Source organism: Hydra viridissima, unplaced genomic scaffold (assembly GCF_058129835.1).
Source record: "Hydra viridissima isolate aposymbiotic clone 2 unplaced genomic scaffold, HvirCarnegie_v1 scaffold_2, whole genome shotgun sequence".
Classification (NCBI taxonomy): domain Eukaryota; kingdom Metazoa; phylum Cnidaria; class Hydrozoa; order Anthoathecata; family Hydridae; genus Hydra; species Hydra viridissima.
In genome coordinates this window covers 5,502,444-5,525,190 of record NW_028324301.1, presented here as the reverse complement: position 1 = coordinate 5,525,190, position 22,747 = coordinate 5,502,444, and the positions used below count along the sequence as shown (strand labels likewise).

Here is a 22,747-nt window from a genome sequence, read left to right as displayed (position 1 = left end):
TTGTATAAAATTTACTACTAAAGGTTGATGGCAATTTCATGTAAAATATACCGGAGATAAAAAATAGGTTTTAGAATTGACTATAAAATAATTCTATTGATTATTCGAGAAAAGTCTTTAAAAAAAAGTATTACGAACTAGTTTATTGAAAAGGGAAATTTTAAATCAATACGTGAGCAGTGAACACTATGATCACGTGAACATATCCAGTGAATACTATGATCACGCACTTAATTTAGTTTAAAAAGTCTGTATCAAATTCCCCTTAGAAGAAAAGTTTGGTGCTTTACGCTTGACATAATCTTGATTAAGTTACAAAATTTTAAGTAAGAACATATTTTTAAGTAAGAACTTAACGAAAATAATGTTCGACTAGAAAAATAAAAATTTTGTCGAGAAATTAATAGCACGCAATTAAAAAAATTTATTTTTAAAAGACAAATTATCGTTTCACTTTTGAGAAAAGCAAACGTTAATAGCGTTTACTTTCAGCCAAACGAGGATTAACACCTAAAAATTTGTACATCATGACGATACAGCTTTCTGATAGCATATTTCAATTTAAATTTAAAAGATAACAATTTCGGGAAATTTTTTATTTGGTTTTCCACGAGATGGAGGCTGAATTAGTCAAAGGTTAAGAAAATCAAAAAAGTTGCAAATAGATATGGTTTCAATTTATTTCTGTACGAAAAAAGTAGTCATTTTTCACCGTATATTCGAAATAATTGCTATATAAATATTAAACTATTATATTATATAAACTTATTATATATTATATTATTTAAATGTTAAACTATTGAGGATTGTTAAGAAGTTGATAATAAGAATATTAAGATAAAACTTTAATACTTCAAAGCTATAACCAAGGTATCCGAAAATAAAAAAATGACCTCATTTTGTTATTTTTGACGAAATCAGCAGCTTTTCAGTCGTTAATTATTGCATGTTGGCACGAATGCTGCTTGCCATACAGTTGTGTTATAAACCTTTTAGTTCACAGCATTTGGTAATTAATATCTAGAAGATAAATGAATTATATCTAAAAGATATTTAATTTTTCTTTAAAAAAAAATTAAAGAAACGTAAATTGCACTTAACCAGTTTCTTTGCAGCCATCATCTTCGAAGAACAAAATTATTAATTTTTGAAAACTTAACATTTTTTACGACAGTTACCGTTTTGAACAACAGTTATCGTTTTGAGATCAGTGTGCGATTGCTTCAATGCTTTGTTGTTACAATAAGTTTGTAAGAAACCCTGCTACGTTTTATGACTAATTATTATGACTGACTACGTTTTAAACTTTATATATGTTTAACAGATTTTTTTTGTTTAACTTTTTTTAATGTATATGACTTTTAAGGGTGAAAACATCTTTAATAACAAGTAAACATAAAAGACTTGTAAAAACTGTTTCTCTTTATCATTACTAGTAGTTTTTATTTTATTTATTCTATTATTATTGCTCTTGTTTTGCTATTACTAAAACTTGTTAGGGTAAGAGAAGGTTGATTTGGAAGGAAAACGAAGAGGCAACACTAGAGTCAAGTTCGCTTCATAGCACTCCAAGTCTCGCTATGCCACAGGACAGAGCTTACTATAGTGGAGTATAATTATCTAAAAAAAAGAAATGGCGATGGTTTTATTTGTGATTTCTTTATGTTTTGTTTTATTCTTTTTATCATTAGTATAAAGTTGAAAAAAACAAGCTATAAGTATTATTTATGCGCGTACATGTTTATTACAATTATATAGTTAAACTGTTCATTTTGTATTAGTCTTTTTCATCCAATTATTAGTCTTTTTCATCCAATTATTAGTTTTTTTCATCCAATTATTGTTTTGGTGTCTTTCGGAAATCTTAAATACAACGTTTTACGTTAACAATACTTTTTTGCTTCTTTTTTATTTACAATCCAAGCTAAAGGTTAGTTGCGTGAAGACCGTTGCAATATGCATGGACTGAGTTTTCAAAAGACACAGTTTGCTTTTTTGCTGCATTCAGCTTTGGTTTGTAATAAAAGAAATGCAACAAAGCGAAGAGCAGAGCAAAAGAAACTCCCTCGACTACTAGGGCGATTATTATCTTAATAAAATCTTTTTCGCATTGCAGATTTACTTTCATATTACCAGCTTTTGGGTTGTTCACGCAATTACAAGATAACTCATCTACAATCTGATTGGGATACGGACATGTGGTTGCTATGCATTTACACTTACACTCATTTTCATCGAATTGTGAACCAGTATGGCAGTTTCTTTGAGATGAGGAACAAATACAATTACAGTCAGTCTTACTCCACACCTTATTTTGAGGACATTTAGAATATACATTGTGATTGCAGGCGCATTCACAGGTGTCACTTTTAAACGTTTGGTAGGTGTTGCACGATTTGCTAGTTAAATTGCATTGCATTTCGCATTCTGTGTAATTCTCCATCACTAATAGTTTGTGTTCAAACGTCTCCATATTAACAACATCTAAATCGAATTTCTTTACGCCATTTTTTGATGGTGCACATATAAATCTTTGAGGATTATCAAGTAACTCATCCACGCCTCGACACCGATTCAGATTGATAACTCGCGGTTTGTAACGGAAATGACCCTCATGATCAGTACTCACGTAATCAACGTAAGAACCACAATCCACATTTTCAAGGTACGTTAAATCGCAAAAATAAAACGAGGCAAACAAAACTAATTGAAAAATTATTTTATTCATTTCATGTACTTCTCAGTGATGGCATTCGGCGGATCTAAGAAATGATCAAAAATAAAAAGAAATGATTAAAAATCATAAGAAATTATGAAAAATCATTACTATATCAGGTAAAATCATATATAAAATGTTAAACTGTAACTTCTTCAATGAAAATCAGAACCTTTTATCTATATATTTTAAGTAGGTTTATTCCAACTCACCTATTACTTTTGTGGTTGCTTTGAAATCTTCTTGAATAAAGTTTATTTTAGAAAAATTGTACCGGTTTTTTATTTTCTCATTCGCTGTCGAATAATAATGGAAATTGGATATCTATAAATTCCTTAGAACTACGTCACAGTTTCATTCTGAAACTCAGAGTGTCGCCCAAATGACCAAATATTTCCTAAAGCATTAGTAAACAAAGAATTATCATGATTTCAGTTTCACAGGATTATAGTACCAAATTGCTAATTAGCTCCCAGTCTTTTTTACTTTTTACGAAACAACAAATATTGTTTTAAAAGTCTGTTTTGGTTGTAATATTAAAGTGGAGAAAGTTGGAGTTATCAAAGATGATCTGGTTAGTTGATATTCTCATAAAGTATTATCGAGACGCAAAAATAGACAATATCTCAAACATTTTATTAAAACATATATACAACAAAATTTCATAATTATTAGCACTATTGGAGGTTTTATTTTATATATTCAATAATACCCCCATCAATTTGCATAACCAATTCACATTAATAAAGAACGTCGGTCACAGAAGCCAATAATTTATCCTGTGATACTTCAGATATGACCACTAAAATTCTTCTCTTAAACTCATTAATATTTTGGACACTGCCTCTTTGATAAACTCTTGACTTAATCACACCCCAGAAATAAAAATCTAAGAGATTAAGATCTGGTGGTCGGGCAAGCCAATTAAAATCAAATCTACGGCCAATGATACGTTCATGGACGTGCTCCTCCAGCACTTCTCAAACAGGCGATGAATAATGAGAAGGTGCACCATCGTGCTGTAAGATTGTTGAGGATAATTTACGTTTTTCACCCATTTGTGGCAGAACATGAGTCTCTAGTATGTCTGTATAATTTTCTCCTGTAACAGTATCCTCAAAGAAAAAATGGTTGCGAAGAAAACGAGGCTGTAAAACCCATCCAAACACAAATTTTTTCTGCATGTAGTATCTTTTGTAATGTTTTAGAAGGTTTTTCATCACTCCAAATGACACAATTGTGTCTGAGAACATAACCGTCCATGTAAAAATAGGCCTCATCACTCCAAAGGTTGTTCGGGAAGAGATGCTGATTTTCAATATTTTTTTTGAGAAATTGACACTTGCAATCTTGTCAGCTGCTGTTATGGCCTTTTAAACACAATTTGTAAGGATATTGATGCAAATGATGTCGCAGCAAAATGTAAACACTTGATTTGCATATTCTAGTTACTCTTGAAATATCAGATGTTGTTGCAACACCACAAGGATCATTGCATTGAAGTTGCAAGAAGATCAGAGCATTGAACACACTGCCACTTCGTTTTAGAGATGGACGTTAACAGACCCAGCTGCTGCAAATTTGTCAACTAATCTAGTGATTGAGGATACTGAGAATGGATTTTTTATTTAATCCATGATTTGTTTTAAATTGTCTGAGAGGTGCAGTGGCACATTTTGTATTTTCATAAAACAATTGCATTATCTCAATGCGCGTTGCTAAATCCATGTTAGTTTTAAATACGTAGAGACAAAAAATATTTTTTCTAAAAAATAAATAAATCTCCACATATGCGCTATATAATTATTTATAAACAAATGTGTCAAAATTGGTCAAAAATATAATTCTATGATTTTTTTGCGTTACTTAATAAACGCACTGTATATGAGCCTTATTGAAAAATACTGTTATGTTCATGGTGGGAGAAAGTGAAAGAGTATTTAATGGCTTCTGCGAATTAGTATTGGATTAAAAGATTTTTTTTTTTTAACAGAAAATGAGGACTTCTCACAAAAGACTGGAAATCTCTTTCCATACAAGATTTAAATATGCAGTTACAAAAAAACCAGAAAGGTTAAGAAAAAGATGACCACTGGATTTATCTAAAAAATCCCTGAATTTATAACACAAAATAAGCTGAATCATTACGCTCCATGTGCTCTGCAATTTATATGATTAATTTTGGAGCCAAAATTCTTCAGTTACATGCGGTCATATATTTATGAAAGGTCAATAGGTCAAGAAGGAACAGGTCGCGAAAGGAAAAAAATAGGTCATTTTTTAAAAAATTATTTAAATTTGAACAAACAAGATTAAAGTAATTTATTAGTATTTCCTAAAATATATTTTGGTGATTTCTGGAGGATTTTTGGTATATATTGAGGAAGATGCTATATTCACAACTGGTGTTTGTAAAATATACAATCTTCCTTACTCACGAACCCTTCGAACTTTTTTTATTTCCAAAGGCTTTTACATACCCAGTAAGCACACAACGTTGAAACAACGTTGATTGACGTTGATCAACGTTATTTCAACGTTGTTTCAACGTTGTGTGCTTACTGGGTTCATATGAATGGACCTGTATATTTAAAACTTTTCCAATTAAATTCTCTTCTCATACTTAACCATAGCTCACTGCTCTTCTTTACAATTTCCTTCATTAATAGGGAAAACAAGTTTGAGTTAACTGATTAGCTAATACCCTAAAATTCATTTTGATTATAGCAAATTTATTTTTACATTCGTGCAAAATAAATTAAACAGGCAAAATTAAAAATCATTTTTTTATAGGAGTATTTTAATCCCAGCCCAACCGATTTAAAGTAAAAAATTCTTTTCCGATTCTTTTTTTGTAAATGTAAAATGATAGCCTCTGTTATGTAAATTTAGAACAATTAAAAGGAAAATTTTAAATTATTTCGGTTTAAAGGAGTTTATAAAAAAATGCAGTTTAACTTTTAACTTTTTCCTTCTCAATAGGCTTTACATGGTGTATCTTTACATGGTGTATCTTTACAAGGTGTATCTTTACATGGTGTATCTTTACATGGTGTATCTTTAGAGTCCTTGGTTAAAACTCTCAGAGAGAATTTCCTAAAAATAATAATCATCAACTATCTTTAGTTTATTTCATTTATCTATCATTTTTTTAACAAAACAAAGGCAAATCAAGCAAATTAACTTGCAGGCTAAAGAAACAGTTTGTATGCAATATGTATATACCGTAAACTGTATACATGCAGCACATACATATTTTTATAGCTACAGTAAACAAGTACATGTACACATTCACCTCTAATGTTACACAGCCTTTTAGCTTGGATTGAGAATTGCTAGAGGGTTATTCTTCACTTCCCCGTAAAAGTGGTTCTAAATTTTACCACCTATAGTTTTAATTCAATAATTTTGCCATAAATGCTTATTTTAACTCAGAAGAGTAATTTTAATGTGAGTTTGTTGCTGTTAAAAAATATACATCACGCAAACCAATGATAGAATGCAGTAGTTAAAATACCAAAGTAAGCATTTTGAATTTTATGCTTTTGTCTGTTTCCATAATTTTTTGAAAAGCTTCCACTATGACTTCATCTTCCTTCAGGTTTTTCATCAAATGATTCAGCTCTGAATACTGTCTTTAAATATTTTAAAAATAACATTTTTCTAGACAATTATTCTAAAGCGATTGCAGTTATGTTCCGTAATTCCCTGATTCCATTTACCTCCATCCCTACCACTCTAAAAAATAGGTTTGAATAATTCTATTTTAACTTAATAGTACAGGCTTGTTTTTTCGTTTTTATTTTCTAATAATTTTTTTATTTTCATTATTCTGAAAAATTTTTTTTCTTGTTACATATTCTATACTTTTTATTACATTATATTTTCTTTCGTTTTTTTTTTTTGTTTGTGTTTTTTTTTCTTGCAAAATAATTTGCTTTTCTGCTGGTGATTTATTTATTTTACTTAAAAAGCTATTTTAATCTTACTAAAAAGATATCTAAAAACTTAATAAAAAAAAGCTTTTTTTTTTTTTTATCAATTAACCATCTAGTAACTTTAAGTCATAAAATTAACTTTGTTATACAAAAATACAGATTATTTTCACCTGATTCTCTCTAATTTATTATTTGTAGTACAGATGATATTTGGTCATATTTACTGTACATGATATTTATTATGCATTCAATATTATTTATCCTTTGAGTACATGGTTGTTTCAGAATCATTGTTTCACGTGGTAAAAACCGATGATTGATTAGTAAACTAGCACCTAAGCGTAGTAATATTATGAGGCATGTGACCCAAAGAGTTGATTTAGAAACTAAATCGTGGAACAATTTGAGTTCATCCGAAAGCATCAGTGTTATAATCTGTTCAGAATAACTATTAATGTAAAAAAAAAAGTCCCCGAAGAACCTTTTTTCAAGTTATTTTCCAAGTGCCCTTGAAACTATTTTACAAGTGTCCGTAGTAGTCAGTAAGAGAAATTTCAAAAGTAAACTTACGTACTCATTTTTTAGTTGTTTTTTTTTCTATGGCAAAGAATATCTTAGAGAACAAATGAAGGGTAATTAGAAATATAGTATTCTTGAGATATATTTCTTAATTTATAAATATAAAAGCTACTACTCAAATTCTTTCGGAAATTCTAATTGATATAATATAGAATTATGTATTCATTAACTTTTTTTTTTATCACAGACAATTCTTAATTACTTAAATTCTAAAGTTTCAAAATTGTTTTGAAGTTTTATTTGGCAGTTTTTTAAAATTGTTTACAATTTTAAAAAACTATTTTAGCTCACAACACAGTTTTAAAACGAGCTTCCATAATCTGGGTGGCATGGCTTGTACCATTTTTAAAATTACTAAAAGTCTTAATGCTTTGCCCTGATGAATCCGAGGGAGGCTTTTACCTCTGATGAAGTGTGCAATAAGTGAAATAATGCTTTGAAATATGAGCAACAGATAAGAGTTCTTAAACTCAAAAAACTTTTAGCTTGTAAGTTTTATTAAAGTTTCAAATTTTAAATTAAAACTTTCTGATGATTGGTAAGTAAAAATGCTTTATACTGATTCTGTATCAAGTATTTTTACTTCATACTGGTCCAGTAAAAATACTTCATACTGAAACAGAAACAAAATAACAAAATATCAAAACTTGATGAACAAAGATCTTTTTTAAACATTTTACTTCTGAGCTAAAAATTAGTATAATATTATCAAAGCGGATATTTTTCAGCAATTTTTACTACGAAACCATGCCAAGTGAAAACAACGTCTTATTTTACTTTCATTTTTTTTGAAAATAGAAAGTTCCTAAATAGAAAATAAAATAAAACGTAAAACAGAAAAAGAAAACAAAAAGCCTAAACAGAAAGTTCCTAAACATTTTTAATGCAGTGCGTTCAAATTTTTTTTTAGTGAAAATTAAATTTTTTTGTTAGAAAATACTTATGTTTGAAATAACACATTGTTTAATGATGACGTAGTTGAAATTTGACCATTCAAATTTTACAGTGACAAATAAAAAAACATTTTAAACCGGTCTCCAATGACCATTTTGTACACTTCATCATCTTTCCACTTCATCCACTTTATCCAATGAGATAAAAGAAATTTTAAGGATTTTACGAACCGAATACTTTACCCTAAATTATATCCTCAAAGATTTTACTTCAGTAGGTTATTTAATTTAAGTAAGTTTTTTAAGTCAGGTTTTTAAAACATCAGATAAAAAAAAATTTAAAGGGGTCTTAAAAAGACTTGAAGATAGATGACAAAATTTTTAATGAAATGGATAAGTTTGTGTTTTGTTAAAGAAAGATGAATGCGTTTTCTTATAAATGATGGCTGTGTTTTGTATTTGAAAGTAGTAAAAATGCAAAGAAGTTTTGTTTGAAAATTTGGAAAAGGTAAAAAAAAAAAAACAACGAATTTTAAAAATTAGTTATTACAACTCATTGAACTTTTAGGATTTATTCATCTAATTTTCTGCTTAAACCATTTTTTTTTTTAAAAGAAAAAAATGTTTCTCACAAGTGTGTTTTTAGAATTATGAGTTCAACTTCACGGCAGCTTTTAGAAAAATGCAGTGGTTTCCAAGCTTATCTTTTACTAGAATTAAGATTTCAAATCTACTAAAAGTTATGCGAAAAAAAAACTCCAGGCTATGGTTAATAGACATAGGTACACCAAGTTTAAGAGTAAAATAAGCATTAAATCAAGATTTATGTTGTTTTCGGTCTCAATTTTTTTGGTATTTATGCTGAATAAGAGTTACTAATTGATCATCGATAAAACTTTAAGTGGAAAAATTACTTTTTTTTAGTTCTCATTTTTTACACCTTTTTGAATAAAACAAAAGAACAAAACAAAACTTTGGTTTTTTTTCTTTTTATGCAAATGACAAACAGAATATCTGTATCTAAGCGACAAAAACCTTTTTTTTTTCTATTGTTAAAATTTTAAAAAGTAACTCTAAAACCTTCTTTGAGACTACAATCGTACACTTCACTTTTAACTCGTTCATCTTTAAATAAGAAATTGATAAGAAATTACAAAGGATCAAATTCTTCAACAAATATTCCCTAAGACTTATTCTCCAAAATGAAAATAGATCCAAAGGCAACCGTGTTTTCAATTTATAAATGCAAAAGTCAAATTTATAAGCAACTCAATAGTTTGAAGTTAAAAAATTCGATTCATTTGATAGATAAAAAAAAACATAGTCAGCTTACGTACCACTTACGTACTTTGGGTGAAATACCATAAAGAAGATTAATGATAATGAAAAGTAGAAAATACTCTGAAATGACAGAGTATTTTAATATAGATAAAACTATACTAATATAGATACAAAAATCCTTTGTGTGATTGAAAAAAAAAACTCAGTAAAGACAAACCAATGAAATTCCTACTTCAAATGTTATTATTTGTTGATACAGTCGACTCTCGATATCTCGAACAGTAAGGGGACCGGAAAAAAAGTTCGAGATATCGAGAGTTCGAGATATCAAGAAAAGGGTTGAAAATAAATAAAATTGCCCGACTTTCATTAAAACAAGTTATTTTTCTGACAAAAATCATTAACAACAAAAACTACAACTTTTGGAAAAAATCTGTTATCTGATATTGCTTTAAATTATCCATCTTTTCCATCTTCATTAAATCCTCAAGTTTTAGTGCTAGGGATTGTATTTCATTTCCGTATTTTGAGCTGTATAGCGAAGCATTTTGAATTGTTTCAAAAGCAATTTCTTATTGAATATCAGATGGGCGTGGCGGGGCTTCGACGTCAATAGCTTCGTCAACGCTATCTTCAACTTCATTATCGTCGTTTTCAAAATTAGGGTCTAAAATCTGAGCAATGATTTCAGCATCAGTAGCAAGTGAACCGGTGGTTACTACATCGCAATCTAAACCAATGTAAGATTCCGCTGAGAGATCTTCTTGGGCGGCACGAGGATCTAACTCTCGCAAACGGTTAAGTTCTTCTGTCAAAAATTTAAAAGAATGATCATCATCAGCTTCTTCAATACTCTTGTTTTGCTGATACCAGCTTTTTTAAAGCAGTTGATGACAGTCTCCTTCGACACAGCATTCCACGAAGAAACAAGATCTTTCATTGCTTGAAGTATAGAAATTTTTGGCATGGGTTCGTTATCATCGACAGCCTTGATACACAAACGCACAATTTTGTGACGATAATGAGCTTTAAGACTTCGTATTACGCCTTGATCCATGGGCTGAAGGACAGATGTGGTGTTAGGGGGGGGAAAATATTAGGTTGATGTTGCTTAGCCCTTCAATGTGTGGGTGGGCAGAACAGTTATCCACCAGGAGTGCTACTTTCCTGTCTTGAGCACGAAAAAATGAGTCAAGTTTCATTACCCATTCTGTAAAAAGGTCTCCGGTCATCCAACTTTTTAGCTAATTTTTATATGTGCAAGGAAGTTGTTTAATGTGCTTAAAACACCGTGGGTTTTTAGATTTTCCAATAACAAACTTAGGTAATTTTTCTCCCGTTGCACTCCCTGCTGCTATGCCTGTTAGTCTGACTTTACTATTTTTTCCCCCAAAACATTTTTCTCGTGATAAATGGTATGTTTTGTTTGGTAGGCACTGGTAAAATAGTCCAAACTCATCGGCATTGAAAATGTTTTCAAGCTTGTAATTCAAAAGCAATGTTGGAAGTGTAGTTTCATTCCACGAAGCAGTCGTATTATTTGTCACGGCGGCACTTTCGCCTGAGATTATTTTAAAGCTGATGCCGTTCCTAAAAATAGGAACAGAATAATTGAATTTTAATTACACGTTTAAAAAACTAAATAAATTAAATATAAACAGATACATGCTATTTGTTAATATTAAAATTGAACAAGATTTGACAAAATTTAACTGACCTTTCTTTCCAATTATGAAACCAACAATCAGATGCTTTAAAATCCAACTCTCCTACTGCTTCTGCGAATTTTAGTGCCTTTTCTTTTAGTATGGTACCATCAAATGGTACTTGTTGACTTCTTTTTGCAACGAACCACGTGTATATGGCCTTGTCTACATTTTTGAAATTACCACTACGAAGTTTCTTCCGTTTAGATTTTGTGCCATTTTTTTCCAGTGAGGTTAATAACTTGGTTTTATTTTTAATCCAGGTTGATAATGTGTTCTTTGGGACTCCATACTTTTTGGCAACCTCATTGTTAGACATCCCAGTCTCTAGGTCTTTTAATGCCTTGCATTTTTCTATTATAGATTTGTTCGTGAGTTTTCGTTTAACGAGCGGCATGTTGCTGCGTTTGACAAAAAGAATAAATTATATATTAAAGGAAAACTTTTCAGAAATTCGATTCTTAAAAAAAATCGAATTTAAAAATCGAATTAAAAATTTTTTTTTTTCGAAAATTGGAATTTAAAAAAATTAAATTTTATTAAAACTTTTTTGAAAAAAAAAATGTTGAAAAGTTCGAGATAACGAGAGAAAATTGCCCTGTGGACCGAAAACAATGTTCGAGATACCAAAAAGTTCGAGATAATAAGGTTCGAGATATCGAGAGGATTTTAGCCTAAACTAGTACGTTATGTCCATGGGACCGCTAAAAAAGTTCGAGATACTCAAAAGTTCGAGATATCAAGTATTCGAGATATCGAGAGTCGACTGCAATACAATTACGAAGAGTAACTTCAGACCTTTCAGACCTATTTCGATGGAAATATAGTCTCTTTAAATCTATACACCTAACTGATATATTTGCAACACGTGACTCTTGTCTAAATTTAACGCTCCGGTTTTAAAAAAATTATGTAAGTGAACTTTTTATATGTAATAGTGCTGACCTAAAGAATAAGCCGAATATTTGAAGAAAATTAAAGATCTGAAGAGCTGAAACAAAAAAACTTATCTTCAGCTAAAAGGAAAAAAAGTATTACTAAATTTCATTCGACTTGCAATTAAAACATACAGAGAAAGGAAAAGAAAACGGCGTTATCTTCGCAGACCAACTTTTTGTTTTTAGCTTAGCCATTTAAAAAAAGGTCCATCTAAAATAACAAAACACAAAAGGTTATGTAAAGTTTAGAACAAAGACATAGCTCACATGGTTGCGAAGCTAGAAAAATAAACAAACAAAATTGAAAGCGTTCACGCTGTTCAACTTATGCTCTTTTTCTTTTTAGGAATTCGAAAACCATGCTGCACAAATAAGACAGATTTCTAACGACTCTGTAGGACTTGTAAGGTCAAGGAAGTCTGGATCGAGTTTACTTTAATTATAATTTAAAAACAACAGTTTTTGTATGTAAATCAGCCTAAAGATTCTTGACGGTCTATTCCATCACTCAAAAAAAATTCTCAGATGGATCACGTTTGCACCGACAAAAATCGATCAAACCCTGATAAGGGAAAGAAGTGAGACCGCGGCGACCGATACGATAATAAGAATGATGCAGTATTGCGATTATTATTGCGATGTTTAAAGAAGATATTTCTAATTTTTTTTTTTGCCTGCATCGATAAATGAAACTTCCACCCAAATAATTAGTACTAATTTCAAATAATTAGCTTTATCACAATAAGTTGGTTTTTAAAGGACATTTATCATAGTATAATGAACATACATTTATTAAGTAGACCGTTTTACACTTTTTTAATAACTTTTTTTTCGATAATGATTTCAAAATATTATAAAATTTTGATGATTTGTATAGTATTGTAGCTTCTTAGCAATCTTTTCGTTGACAATTTTCGTTGGCAATTTTCGTTGGCAATTTTAAAACTTTATTCTTCCTTTTGCTCATATCTAAAGTTCAAACATTTTCAAAAGTCTTGGTATAGTGACCTCGGAGATTTAGCAGAGAACTAAATATAAGTTATGCTAAGTATGAGCTCCAAAGGGCACCCAGAAGGTGTTGCTATGTTTTAATAAAAAATTAGCTTATTTCATATCTATTTTATTTCAAAACTCTTCAATTTTAAAAATATTTTAGTAGCATCCACATCTCTTGAAAATGTGTAGATCACACTTAATAAGTACACACTTTCAAGATCTACACACTTTCAAGAGACGTGGATGCTACTAAAATATACAAAAAAAAATTTTTTACACGCAATATAATGCAATACTTAACGAGATTTTTATAAAACACTTATTTTTATCTCTCCATTGTTTTTATCTCTCGAATATTTTATGTTGAACGTTTTTTGCTGTTGATTATTTGATATTCAGTTGATTAATGAAATGTTATTGAACTTGTACAAACAAAATTATTTTACATGCATCCATTATTTTCCTATTATAGATAAATTACTGTTAACATCGCAACTTACATGTACATATTTAATGCAAATAGAATTGTCATTATCAAAACACTAATTTTTGAGTAAATTATAAATATAGTGCATATAAAAAAAAAAGAAACCGGTGTAGCGTTTTTAATTTACTGCCATTAAAATTTTACTGCGCAGCAAAATTCCAACGTAAAAATTTTACTGCGCAGTAAAATTTCAACGTTGGAATTTTACTGCTATCGTTATTTTTTTACTGACTTTTTTAATATACAGTTCCTGGCGTTTATTTTTTTGGTGTTTTCAAGATGTACAAAAATATTAACTTTCATGATATCAGGAAATACTTGAATGACAAAAAGTTTCCTGAAGGTGTAAATGAGAGAGGAAAAAAGGCAAACTTTAAAAGGCAATGTAAAACTTTGCAATTATAGACAACAAATTGTTGTGTTGCAAAAAAAATAAGGGAAAATGCATAGCTTTACATAAAAAAGTGAATCAAAATCTGGCCTGGAAAGTAAATCATCATTTAAGTATGCATTAAATAATAAAAGTTTCATTAAAAGAAAAATTGAAGTACCCTTAGTTTTATAAAACATGTATATTTTTACCCGCCCCTCCCAAAAACTTTAACATCTCTTCTTTTCTTGATGACAGTAAAAAAATAACGAGCGCAGTAAATTTTTAACATTAAAATTTTACTGCGCAGTAAATTTTTAACGTTAAAATTTTACTGCGCAGTAAAATTATAGCGTTAAAAATTTACTGCGCAGTAAAGTTTCAACGGAGTAAAATATTAACATGACACCGGCTTTGGTTAAAATTTGCACATCTAAATCTTAAAACAAATGTCAAATCGAGTTCGGTACTTTTTAACTAACAAAGTAACAAATGAAAACTGTATTCGTTTGTACTTTATTAGTTGAAAAACTTCATAAAACTTTGTGGGACAGTGTAATCAGTTCAGTTTAGTTGTGTCTTTGAATTTGAGATTTATATGAGCTATTCGAATCACGCTCAAATGCAAATTATGCAAATTATGCGAATTATATGAACTGATGTTTTTTTTTAGTAGAGTTATTAAATCAAAAAATCCTTTGATAAAGAAATTATTTTTTAATCGTTCTTAAAAACTGGTGTCTTTCCATCAGTTTGTATTCAACATCTATTTTGATCTTTTTACTCCTCCACATATTTGGCAGATATTTAAATCAAATTAGATCTAAAAACCAAAAAGAAAACAAAAAGAAAAAAAAAAAAGAATACTTTATTTTTACTATTTTAAAGTTTTAAAAAAATCATGTTTTAACCATCTCGCTTCCTTTACTACTTTCATAAAGAAAACGTTTTTTTATCAATAGATGTTTAGGCCATTTTTCTTTTTTTTTTGACAGATGCTTTGACTGAACGTTGCTTTAGACATTATTGTAGACAATATGATGATGTTATAGCCATTTTTGTTGTCGACAAATAGATGATGTTTTACCGTTTTTATAGATATATTGTTTTTAATGCTTTGTTGTTTTGGACATTTCTTTTTTGAAATCGACTGTTATAACCGCGAAGCTCAACTTTGGAAAAACACTTTTAGTGCAATTGAAGGGTCAAAAGGTCTTTCTTAAGAATTAATTGCATGGATCAAACAAATGTAAAAAATTATTTAGCCTGGTGGTTTAAGATATAGTTTCTCCTAATGGTATTTTTCATCAACTCTATGTCCTCGGACATCTTGTCAAAAACTTTAATAACACTAGTAAACGTTTTTTTTTTTTTTTTTTTTGTTTTTTTTCTAAAGCGTTTTTCTTAAGAAACTTTATCGAGAAACATGATATTAAAAGCATTTTAAAGAAAGTTTGTGACATATAATTTTTATATATATATTATTTTTAAATGTATAGTTTTTCTATTTATGGCTTTTTATGCATGATTATTATGGTTCTCTTTAAACTCTTTTTTATTTTGTTTTTGCATTTTTTATTAAAGATTAGTTTTTAAATGTGCTATAAACAAGAAGAGTTGAAAAGAGTGAAGAAGAGTGAAAAAGAGTGAAGAAGAGTGAAGAAGGCTGATTTAAAATTTCTTATAATGAATCTAAGGCAAAACGTTTTCCTTAAGATTGCTGAAACTATTTAAGTCAGGTAAAATTACAAAGCTAAAAAACTACCTATCGATGTTGTAACTACGCTTGCTAAAAATGAGAGTGTAGGGAAATTGTGTTAAAATATTGTACGAAAAGAACATCAGGTGCCTTTAAAACATGTTGAACGATCATAAAAAACATTGTTACGCCATTGGGTACAGATGAGTTCTTACAGGCAAATTTTATGATATTCAAAAGTTTAAGGATTTACTGCTTATTCCCTTTTATTATTGTAACACCAAAAAAAGCATAATGGTTCATCTTGTGGTTCACGCTAGATAATGGCAAAGCTCAAGCCTAATTTGTTTGACGTTTGAACAGCAGATATGAAGGATTCAGTTCTATTCTTACACCGCCTTTTTATAGACAAAAAATATTTTTTTAACTTAACTGGATTAATCATCGACATTGAACTTTAAATCTTTTGTCCTTACACATATTTAAGGAATTCTGGATGGATTTCCTACCTACACCCTCATTTAAAACATCTAACATAGTATACTAGTATAATAGCTATAATTCACTTGACAAAGCAGAACGCAATATCCTTGAGTGCATCTCTGTGAATGTCTGTGTAAGAGTGTGTGTTTATGGATCATTCATATTTTTTATATTGTTAAAGAAGAATTTACTGACTATCAACAATTAGAAAAAAATGATACTTTTGGACCGGTACACAAAACACGGTTCATTATCAAACTATTTCTATATCACAAAATTATGGTTTCTTATTATTTATATAAAAAAATCTTCATATATATATATATATATATATATATATATATATATATATATATATATATATATATATATATATATATATATATATATATATATATATATATAACAACTAAAATAACTTAATCGTTATAGAATCGAGAATCGCAACAAAGGGTTCTTCGTGACCATATAAGGTTGTTAAGATTATTACTATCAGAAAGATTGTAAGCGAGTAAATCCACATCAGAATCCATGTGAAACTCTTTCTGTCTATTTTTATAGTCTAAAAATGCTGAAGAATAATCTGAATTACTTTTTACATTGTCTAAGTTCTTTTTTTCACATTTATGTGAGCTATACCGATTATAAAGCTCCGAAAGTTCAATATTTTCATCATTTTCCATTGGATAGTTTATGTCACTGCAGCATTTATTGTTTAGTTCATAATCCCGAAGCATAAATCGAAAGTCTAAATGCAATTCCCCATATTTAGGATATTCTTGCCCTACTGGTAGTAATCTAGTGGGCGGATTTTGATTACACCAACAGTGGGTGCTTTTATTTAGGGAGTCTGTACTAGAAAGTGCACTAAAATTACATTGAGGTGTTATTTTCATTAAGTGATCATGATTGACCTGAAGATCGTAAGACTTAACATATCTCATGTCGTCGGAAGATATTTCAGAGTTTGAACGAGTATTTGAGTTGTTAAAGGATTGCTTAATAAACTCGTGTTGAGGGAGGTGGCAAAGCTCTCTTTGAGTATTTATTTGTTCTGAGTTTTTAATGTGATTTCCCTTGAACGAGTTGTACAAAGATCCGTTTGTTTTATTAAATACAAAATCTTTGTATTTCTTCTCTAAATGTTCTGCATTCAAGAACTTTTTTTCATTATTTGTACATTTCTCAATCGGTTTATTTTCCTCTCTAGCTTCACATTTTTTATTAGATTCTCGTTTTTTATTGTTTTTCGCTTTTCTATGAAAACATAAGAAAGTTATTAGAAATAACGGAAGCAAAGCAGTAATTGCGATTGGAGTAAAAATTGTATACAAGCTTTCAGAACTTAAAGTTGTTTCATTTTTTGTAAAAATCTTGTTACCGAGTTTTTCAGCTACTCTATTTTTAACATATTCTTTAGTATGAACTCTCCATATCAAGGAATATCCTTTAGGACTCTTGTCCTTGAGTTTAAGATTTATGTTTCCCAATACTACTTTGATCGTTAATCTTGTTTTATTTGAATACATAAATTTAAAATATAGATCATTGCCACATATTTTATCTCCGAAACTAGAGCGTTGTGTGCTATATTTTGAGTGTAGTCCATTAATTGTTATATGATCCGTGCATTCACCGAAAGACTTGTTGGGGAGGTTGAATTCTTCAAAAAATAACTCTATACGATGATCTTTCATTGTGTGAAAAATATAAGTACAAGAGAAATTTGATGGGTAACTTCTCGGAAAGTCGGGACTGGTTATGACCCCGTTACTGTCTTTACCGCGTGACGTAGCGAAAAAATACCTGCGACGTTCGCTACAATTTTCTTCGTCTGAGCCGTCTTCACAATCTTGTTCACAGTTGCACTTTTTGTGTTTTTCAATACAATTACGGCTTTTTCGACAACGAAAAAAGCCCTCTCGGCATTGTGTGATCTGCTCATCTTGGATGCATTTTCCCAAAATATCTATAGGGGGAAACCATTTACCATTTGATCCGCATGTTACATACATCACTGAAGATAATTCATAATGTGAAAAACCATCTTTACATTGAAAATATACTTTGTCATGTTCTTGGTAATCAAAAGAATCAAATATTGCGGAACTCGACGTAACAACTTCAGTTATAATAGCATTTTCTGGAGGCTTGGGTCTAGGACACGTTAAAAAATGTCCATCTTCGACTATTTCATTCATTGCGCAGCGGACTAGCATTACAACGTGCAACATGCTGATTTTCAGGTTGAACATTTTTCTTATATCTTCATTGATGATGGCGGTTATTTTTAACACTATTCGCTTGTTACAGCTGCTATTTTTTATTTTATTTTTTTTAATTTTCTACTCTTTCAATCCTAAACAAAGAAATCACATTTTATTTGGGTTAAACAATTAGAAGAAAAACGAAATATAACTGAAATCTTAACTCCAGGAAAATATAAATATTCATCTCTTCATGCGTCGAGTAAAAATATAGTAAAAAAATCATTCAAATTTAATCACAATCTATTTATATTTTATCAAAAATAAATAGAGAAAAATATATCAATAATGAAACAATAAAACATGCGAAGATGAAAAGCAGAGACACAAACAAATAATTTGTCATTTTTCAAATAGCTTTTCAACTAACAAGCAACAAATATGGTAGCTTATTTTTCGATTTTTATTTTAACCGACTTTAACTTTAGTTGTTGACGTTCAACTATCAAAAATAGTGGGAGGTTATTTTTTGAATTTGATAAACGGCAATTCTATAAAACTTTAGCTGAAAATAAAGGCTGGCACATATTGTTTTGCGCCATTAAAATTTAATCAAACCTCAACACCATAATCGAAATTAAAATCCAGAACAATAGAATATTATAGCGGAGTCGTAATGTTAAATAAACGATGTACACATTTGGGATCTTTAAAAGTCCTATTAAACCCCACCTGAAGAGACATCGAAAAAGGTCATCGAAAGTGGGATTGGCAGTTGATTTTTTTAATTCATTTTTATTAAATATTTTAGTATATTAAACAGCAAAAAAAAAAGAAAAAAAGAAAATTTCTTAATTGCAGTCAAATGAAATTATTTCAGTTCTTTAAAAATCTCCAAACAAATATGAATGTGAAAAATTTATTTTTTTACTAAAAATCAAACATTAAAAACAAATATATGTACGGAGTTAAGCTGAAATGATCCAATCGGCGATATTACGAAAATCACAAAAACTTTACAACATTAAAAAAAAAAAGTTTTTATGTATGTATGTATGTATGTATGTATGTATGTATGTATGTATGTATGTATGTATGTATGTATGTATGTATGTATGTATGTATGTATGTATGTATGTATGTATGTATGTATGTATGTATGTATGTATGTATGTATGTATGTATGTATGTATGTATGTATGTATGTATGTATGTATGTATGTATGTATGTATGTATGTATGTATGTATGTATGTATGTATGTATGCATGTATGTATGTATGTATGTATGTATGTATGTATGTATGTATGTATGTATGTATGTATGTATGTATGTATGTATGTATGTATGTATGTATGTATGTATGTATGTATGTATGTATGTATGTATGTATGTATGTATGTATGTATGTATGTATGTATGTATGTATGCATGAATGCATGTATGTATGCATGCATTCATGCATACATGAATGTGTACGGTTGCATCAAGAAAAACAACAAAAATTACCAACATCAGTTGCAGTGACAAAAGTAGTATTATTATCAATATTACCACCAGAGTTTTTGATTAAAAAGAAAAAATTTTAAAACGCACAATGTAAGATTGAGTTTTATGCTTAAAACAATTACAGCACGTCAATCAAAGTCAAGTGCAGCAAGAATCAGGCCGTGTTATGAAGGTACACAACACAACTAGCAATTAATGTTTTACACAACTTTGTTTCTTATTTTGCATTTGGAAAACTCTGGGGGTTTTTGGGTTTCTGTGACACAAGTGGAAATATAAGACAATGAAAATAGACCAAATTAAATTTTAGTTTTGGTTGGGTCTTTGTTTTAAAGTTCATTTTTTTAATCATCTTTGTATTTTTTTCCGAAAATTAAATTTTGATGTAAAAAAATGTTTTTATATATAAAACGGATTCTATGAAACTAAATATTAATAAATCTTAACATTATTAATAAATCTTAACATTATTAAAACATTTTTAAAAAATCTCGAGACAACGAAATAAACTTTGATTTTCAATAAAATTTGTTTCTGATTGTTTAAATATATTAGTTAAAAACTTCGATTTCGAATTAATTCATAATTTAACTTATTTCAGTTCATAGATAAAAACTCGCAGTCAAAATTATTAAAACGCGTTATAGATAGCGACTCTCACTTAAGCAATATCGAATACTCGTTTACTTATACTTAAAAAGTACTCCTCCATACATATTAAAAAAATTTAATAAATTGGACTTAACTTAAATTTCTCTATGTGTAAGTGTATTTGTGTGTGTTTATGTATGTATAATTGTGTGTGTGTGTGTGTGTGTGTATAAATATATATATATATATATATATATATATATATATATATATATATATATATATATATATATATATATATATATATATATATATATATATATATATATATATATATATATATGCGCATTGCAAATGTTATGCTTATTTCTTATGAAGCGATTATGTAATAGTTTAAAATCTAAAATTTTTTATTAAGATTACATAAAGAAGAAATTAATTATCAATTGCTATAAATCTATAGTTGGTAAACGTTAAAATCTTAAGTATAAAGGGAAAGACATCTGCAAAGGATAACTTAAGCTGAGTCGTTTGCGTATAAAGGGATTTAGCTGGCTAAGTTTATTTCAAAGATTAAAACCAGTGTATATAATATATTTTTTCTCCACCCCTAATTTTTAACAAAAGATTTTCTTACGATGTATGCATTTGTTAACAAAAGAACTAATTGAAAAGATTTTCATGATATGGTGTTGGCGTGAATGAAATAAACTGATGAGCATTTTATCAGGAATTTAAATCAAACATAATAACTGTTTTTTCCGAGCGTAAGAAAATGAGCGTCAGATGAAATATATTCCAGCTCATGAAAATCTTATTTTCGATTGAAGCAAAACTTTATTTGAATATATATATATATTTTACCGTTTTTATGCTAACTTATGTCAGTGATTTTAGAATGCTTGATAAAATATTGGAAGCGTCTTTTATTGTTAAATTAAAAAATATAGAATTTACAACGACAATACCTTTACACCTCGCCAGAAGACTTAATTATCAAATTTCACCTGATGATCTCATTCAAAAGAATTAATCGAAGACCCAGGGTTGTAAAGGGATTTACCAAAGCTTGGAATATCTTATTGAATAAACTTATATACATTCATAAAATACATAAAATTATCCCTTGAATAAATCATCAACACATACTGTCAATGTTAAACTGGCCTTCCTTCAATTTAAAACATGTTGCGATTTTATCAATTGGTCAATTTAATTCTCCAGCTACAAAATTAATAAATAATATCTTGTTGCATGCAGCACATTAAATTTAAAACCCTTTTTAAACATAGTTAAATTTTTGACAGCTAAATTTCACGATTTTAGAGAGCACTCGCTTAAAGTGAATTTGTTTGAATTTAGAACTTAAGTGCCTTCCGGATTAAACTCTGTCCGTTAATAAACCGCTTTCTCATGATAAATATAGTTGTACAACATGTTCAAGATTTGCATTTTAGTTTAACTAGTAGCTATTATCATCATTATTATTATTATTATTATTATTATTATTATTATTATTATTATTATTATTATTATTATTATTATTATTATTATTATTATTATTATTATTATTATTATTATTATTATTATTATTATTATTATTATTATTATTATTATTATTATTATTATTATTATTATTATTATTATTATTATTATTATTATTATTATTATTATTATTATTATTATTATTATTATTATTATTATTATTATTATTATTATTATTATTATTATTATTATTATTATTATTACTTTGTGGCTGGATCCACTTTACATTTTTTACAAATTTTCGACGTGTACCAAAGTATGTGTGGAATGCAGTTATATCCTAGTATATCCTTTAGACTATGAGAAATGTAATGAGAGCAAGGGTTATTCAAACTAGAGACGCAAAACTGTATCAACTGAATTGAGGATAGCTAAAAGTTTTATAATTAAGTAAACAAGAGCATGCATATGACACGAGACACGTTTTGAATAAACGAAAATAAAAGAAATGAACGTTAAAATAAATTTAAAATTGTTTCATATAGGTTAAAGTTCGATAGATTGCATTTTAAAACGATTAAACCTCATAAAAATAAAGTGCGAAAGTTTACCGCGCGTGATTTGATTGCGCTTTAAACAAAAATAACGACTTAAGTTTACAGCTTCGCCGATAATAATTAAAAACAACACACCAATTAAAAGCAAAAAAAAACATCATATATGCATCGAATTATACAGTAAGAACGCAACTTACGTTTTTGTTATAAAACTTGGATTGATTTAAACTCGATGAAACTAATTTGAAACTGACTGCTTGTTGATACACTAAAAGTTATCTGGTTTTAATCAATAGTTAGCGATTAGGTAAC

At 28.8% G+C, this 22,747-nt stretch overlaps 2 protein-coding genes across 2 annotated transcripts; both read right to left on the bottom strand.

Annotated features, from left to right (window-relative positions):
- Nucleotides 1-1,643: 1,643 nt before the first annotated feature.
- Nucleotides 1,644-3,086, bottom strand: LOC149891662 (uncharacterized). The gene is made up of 2 exons (XM_090079533.1): nucleotides 2,929-3,086; nucleotides 1,644-2,762 (listed from the first exon to the last, which is right to left on the bottom strand). Exon 2 carries the CDS (start codon nucleotides 2,726-2,728, stop codon nucleotides 1,925-1,927), a length of 804 nt encoding a protein of 267 aa, XP_089935659.1. The 5' UTR covers nucleotides 2,729-2,762; nucleotides 2,929-3,086; the 3' UTR covers nucleotides 1,644-1,924.
- Nucleotides 3,087-16,476: 13,390 nt separating this feature from the next.
- Nucleotides 16,477-22,747, bottom strand: LOC145188307 (uncharacterized). The gene is made up of 2 exons (XM_080064894.2): nucleotides 22,633-22,747; nucleotides 16,477-18,445 (listed from the first exon to the last, which is right to left on the bottom strand). Exon 2 carries the CDS (start codon nucleotides 18,339-18,341, stop codon nucleotides 16,506-16,508), a length of 1,836 nt encoding a protein of 611 aa, XP_079921020.2. The 5' UTR covers nucleotides 18,342-18,445; nucleotides 22,633-22,747; the 3' UTR covers nucleotides 16,477-16,505.

Coding starts and splice junctions, on each gene's coding strand:
- LOC149891662 (XM_090079533.1), bottom strand. CDS start 2,728: ATGAATAAAATAATTTTTCAATTAGTTTTGTTTGCCTCGTTTTATTTT.
- LOC145188307 (XM_080064894.2), bottom strand. CDS start 18,341: ATGTTCAACCTGAAAATCAGCATGTTGCACGTTGTAATGCTAGTCCGC.